This window comes from Arachis ipaensis, chromosome B06 (assembly GCF_000816755.2).
Source record: "Arachis ipaensis cultivar K30076 chromosome B06, Araip1.1, whole genome shotgun sequence".
NCBI lineage: Eukaryota > Viridiplantae > Streptophyta > Magnoliopsida > Fabales > Fabaceae > Arachis > Arachis ipaensis.
Window position 1 is genome coordinate 11,809,909 of NC_029790.2, and position 5,453 is coordinate 11,815,361.

The 5,453-nt window shown below is 34.5% G+C and overlaps 1 protein-coding gene across 1 annotated transcript; it reads left to right on the forward strand.

Moving 5' to 3' along the window:
• Window positions 454–3,822, forward strand: LOC107645957 (rab9 effector protein with kelch motifs-like). Its single transcript, XM_016350119.2, has 8 exons — window positions 454–769; window positions 1,334–1,861; window positions 1,948–2,013; window positions 2,111–2,277; window positions 2,360–2,438; window positions 2,513–2,893; window positions 3,257–3,361; window positions 3,473–3,822. Exons 1-8 carry the CDS (start codon window positions 548–550, stop codon window positions 3,707–3,709), a joined length of 1,785 nt encoding a protein of 594 aa, XP_016205605.1. The 5' UTR covers window positions 454–547; the 3' UTR covers window positions 3,710–3,822.

Sequence of the window (5,453 nt, forward strand, 5' to 3'; positions counted from 1 at the left end):
TTAATTATCAATTACGTATAAAAATATTTTTATATAAATTGCTATCGAAATTTAATCTAGAAGTAAGAATTACTTTGTGGACTAAAAACCAAATGACAATAAAATTAAATAAAATCAATTTTTTACTTATGTTCAAAATGAAGTCCACTGAGAGAAAAAAAAAATTCCAGACCTCCAGCGAATTATCAATAATTCACTCTAGAGTTTTAAAAATAAAATTGAAATCTAAGCATGCAAGTTACCCAAAAGAAAAATACTTGCAATCGCAGTGTACAATGTGTCGTCTACAATAGCATTAATATGGTTGGTAGTTGTAGAAGGAAAAAAAAAGGTTTGTTTAATTGGTTTCACTAGAGCCATGGTTGCTGTTTGTTGGCACAGTGATTTGGACTTGAAAGCACCCATCTTTTCATGTCTTACTGATATTGATATTTGACAGTTGATACATCATTTGGCTTGTTAATGTCCCTCTTTGAAAATCTCTTTTTTTTTTTTTTTTTAATTTTCAATCTTTATCACATTACCACTGTTTCTTCATCTTTGTCATATGTCAAGCACTGTGCTCAAGCAATCCAATACAAGAAAGTTTTTAAATTATAAAACCAGTAACCACACTCTCAAGATGCATAGAACGTTGGGCTCTTTGGGAGCTGAAGTTGCAGGGAAGATGAAAGCAATGTGGTTATGTCCAAAGGTTTCGGGTTTTGATCCTTCTGAAAGATGGGGTCACTCTGCTTGCTTCTTCAATGGCCTTATGTATGTCTTTGGGGTATGACTAAAATCAAAACTCCCTTTTGTTGAAAACAAAAATATAATTCAAATTAATAAATAAGCTTTTTAGTTACATGTAATGGTGTTTTGACTAATTTGGAGCTCTGTTTTCTATTAACCTGGACATGTTTTTTGACTAATTTTGTTGGTTGCAGTGTACTCGTTGAATTTCATGAGTTCTTAGTACTTCTCTCTCAAATTCCCTGTGTTATTTGCTATCTATGGCTAGGAACCAAAGCACTTTCTTCTCTGAATTTTAGTACTTCCCTTAAATCTTTCTTACCACGTGGTTTTTTCCCCTAGAGAGAATAAACTGAATTAATTTTACACTTCTGTAATTAGTTGAACAATACATGCTCAGATGTAATTACCATCACTTTTCTTCTTTCTTAATATAGTAATTAAAATTTTAAATTCTCATCTTCTCCCTGCCTTACAAAACATACACTTAACAAAGAAAATATTTTTTTTTCCTTCTTGAACTTGTTAAGAACAACAATAATAAAGAGATAATAATAATATCACTAAATATTATAAGATGTTTTTTGTGTCCAAATTTCAGGGATGTTGTGGAGGGATGCATTTCAGTGATGTTCTCACTTTGGACCTTGATAAAATGGTTTGGAGGAAGGTCGCAACCACAGGCGAAAATCCAGGTCCTAGGGACAGCCATAGTGCTGTTATTGTAGGCCATAAGATGATAGTGTTTGGTGGCAGCAATGGATTCAAGAAGGTGAATCATATTCATATTCTTGATCTTGTCACCAAAGTGTGGGTTAGTCCTGAATGCAAAGGGACACCTCCTTCGCCCCGGGAGAGCCACACGGCCGTGCTCGTTGGCGGCTATAGACTAGTGATCTTTGGTGGCAGTGGGGAAGGCAGAGCAAACTATTTGAATGATTTGCACATTCTTGAACTAGGAACCATGAGATGGACTTGCCCTGAGTTGAAAGGTGAATTTCCTGTCCCTAGGGACAGTCATAGTACCATTGCCATTGGGAACAAGCTTATTGTATATGGTGGAGATTCAGGTTATCAGTACCATGGAAACATTGATATTCTTGATATGGAAACAATGACTTGGTCTAAAGTATGTATAGTTCTTAACTTTTATGTTGGAATTGCTAATAATTTTCTCGAAATTCGAACAATTAAAGATCAAATTTCATATGACAGTTGAGAATTCAAGGTTCTTCACCAGGAGTCAGGGCAGGTCATGCTGCAGTAAACATTGGAACCAAGGCAGATTTCCATTAATTGCCTGATTTTGATTTTCATTTTGTGGAACTCTTATAGTTTAATTTGTCATGGATTTTTCTAAACTCTCCATGATATGCAGGTCTATATCATTGGAGGGGTTGGAGAAAAACGTTACTATAATGACATTTGGATCTTTGATATATGCACTTGTTCATGGACTCAACTCTATATAACTGGTCAAAGACCACAAGGGCGATTTTCTCATACTGCTGTTGTTATAGACATGGATATTGTCATCTATGGGGGGTGAATTTCTCTTCTCTCCATTGCGAAAATGTTGGTCTCTTTGTTGATTTCAATTCGCCGGCTTAACCTTGTCTGATTACAGGTGTGGTGAAGATGAAAATCCTCTCAATGAATTGTTAGTTTTGCAGCATGAAGCAGAGCCAAACCCACGTTACAACGCGGTACATATAGAAATTAATGTAGCAATTATTGGCATAATGTGAAAGAACTAACAATGTGTTTTGTTTTGCATCAGAAAACTATGTTGATGGGGTCTAATGTGAAAGAAGGAGGAGCTTATGACTTTGATTCAGGTACTTCACAACAGAAGAGGAGGAGAGTTTCTACTACGAAGGTTTGGGATGTTGATTCTGAACAAGAAGAACACTCTCTCTCACTATCACAGCATTCATCACCATCTCAATCTGATCAAGAACAGACTCTTGGTCAAAGATCAAATGCTTCTGTCACCGATTCGCAGCAGCGTCTTCTGTTCAAACAGATGAATCAAACCCCAACCAATTGTCAATACAACAATGACTTGAGTAACAAGAAATCTATGAAGGATATCACTCAGGGAAATCCGCAAAATCTTCCTTCTCTAGTTCATCAGCCAAAGCAAGAACAGTGCCACCTGGTGAATTATTTTCTAATTTTGCTTCATGTATACTATTTATCTACGACCAAAATCAACCACCGAAGTCAGTCACTAGCATAAAATAAATATTAAAATACAAATACACATTTAAAATATATTAAATCACACATATATTTATACATAAATACATTGGTGTTTGATTTTAATAATTGATTTTGATATACAAATCACATTTTTAATTTATCTGACATGCGTTTTAAGGCATCTATTAAGATTATTTAATTAAAAAATTTTTAACTGATATATAATCTTAACATAATAAAAAAACGGATATTAACTAAATTCTTTTTTAATTTATAGTTACTTATTTATTTATTTATCACGATGGGTTCAAATTACAAGATTGGTGCTGAAGTTCGAGGTAAAATAGATGGAGCCTTTGACTCAGGTTTACTCATGACTGCATCCGTGAATGGAGAGATTTTCAGAGGGGTCTTATTTGCTCCGGTATGCTTCCATAATATTAGTCTCTGTCACATTTTGATTTCGTATTTTTCTTAATAATTTAAACAAAATGGAATAATAGAAAAAGTAAAGTGATCATGTAATGAATGTTAGATGCAGCAGGCAGTAAAGGTGGTGGAAACAAATTGCTCTCTAACTACTCAAACTCAACCACCATTTGTGAACTCCAACTCAGATCATTCCCCACAAATCAAGCGAGGCGCTCGGTCGTCGATACTATTCAAGGAGCATAGAGCAAGTAAGAGTGATCTTGAAGGGTTGCTTTTGACACTTGGAGGACCTGCTAGCGCAAATAATCCTGAGGAGGTAGATTATTTAGGAAGCAAATAAATAAGCTTTGATTTGTGTGTTTTTCATTTGCATCAGTTGTCAGGATAATCTGTTTCCCACTTAACCAAACTGTGATGCTTATGAATAAGATAGTTAAGGAGGATTATTGTACAGTGGTGATTTTTATGGCGTGGTTATGTTGAATTAAAATGATAAATCTTAAACCCTAAATGACCAAGTATATGGTGTAGGTATGTAAGGGTGCAAATGAATTAACTGGAACTTAAAAAAAAATGATAAAATGAACCGAAACTGTGAGATGCTGTGATGTATATTATATGGTGCAATGATAAGTGGTACGGTGGTTGTTGCGTCAAACTTGGTATCCGTCAAATATGGAGCTACAGAGTAGTAACGTGGATTATTATATTAAAAAAATAGTTGCATGGTGGTCTCTGCTTGCCTAACCTATTATAAGGAAGAAGATGAAACAGTGTCAAGCCTGAAAAGGCACTTATAATGGCACAAAAGTAGAGAGGTCAAAACACATACTACATGCTTAGCTTATATTGCACATGCATGTCCTGTGTGGCACAGCTATTGATTCTCTTCTGTAGTTCTGTTTTTGAGTCACTCGTACCAGTGTTCTAAGTTCTAACCATACTATCAATAATATTTGTTAGTAATTTTATAACCAATAATAAGGGTTTCTAAAAGAAGATTTTATTATCTTTTGTGAAATACAAAATTTCTTATTTTTTAATATTTAAAAATGAATGAATTATTTATTTTATTATATTTTCATTTTTTTTAATTATTATAAAATGATAAGGATTATACTGAATTAGGTTTACCGAAACTAGGTAGAATAGGGCAGTAGGATGTAGGAAAAAAATAGAAAAAATGGTTCCGTGTATTGCGCGGGACGCTGTGATGTGAGAGTAAAGAAGGGGGTCTGGATAGTGGACAGTAGTAAAGACAGACGACAAAAACATAACCCATAGACAGTACAAATTTAAATGAAAAGACTGATTGGATTGATTGAGTGAATGTGTGTTATTAAAAGATTGACCATTGAGTGGAGCGGGGCCATGTGCTGGTGTGCTTCACCATTGGCCCCTGAAATGATAACACACCTGCAATCAATCAATCATACACTAGCTATGTTCCCCTCTCTCTCTCCACTAGCGTGGGCCGATTGCTCTGCATGGGTATGGGTATCATGGGCCTCAGCCCAACCGCTTCATGTCAGTTCCAGTTTAGAACGAGTTTGACGCTGACAAAAAAAACGAGTTTGACGATTCAGTTCATACATGAAGTTGTAGCATGCAGCTAAGCCAACTTATGGCGCTAGTTTGATTTCGACTCATTAATAGTTTGAATTGGTGAACCAAATTTGAGTTTAAAATTGAGTTTATAAATTAAATAAGTCAGTCTAAATTTAGATAACTCAGTTCATTAACTCGTAAACTAGCTCGATTATATATATATATAATTTCTTTTATTTAAAATTTTATATTTATTTTTTATATATAATTTCTTTTTAAATATTTTTTTAAAATATATAAGTTATAATTTATTGATATAAAATTATAGATTATGTTCCTATTATTTGAGCCAACTCATGAACTCGAGCCAACTCGTGAGCTTTCAGTGAATCGAGCTTAAGATTAAGAAATAGGCTCGATTGTTAATGAGTCCAGCCGTGAATTTAGCTCAATTTTTATGAACCGAGCTTAAACTTAGTCTAGCTCAACTCAATTCGACTCACTTCCAACCCCAACTCGGAGTCTCTCCCATTTCC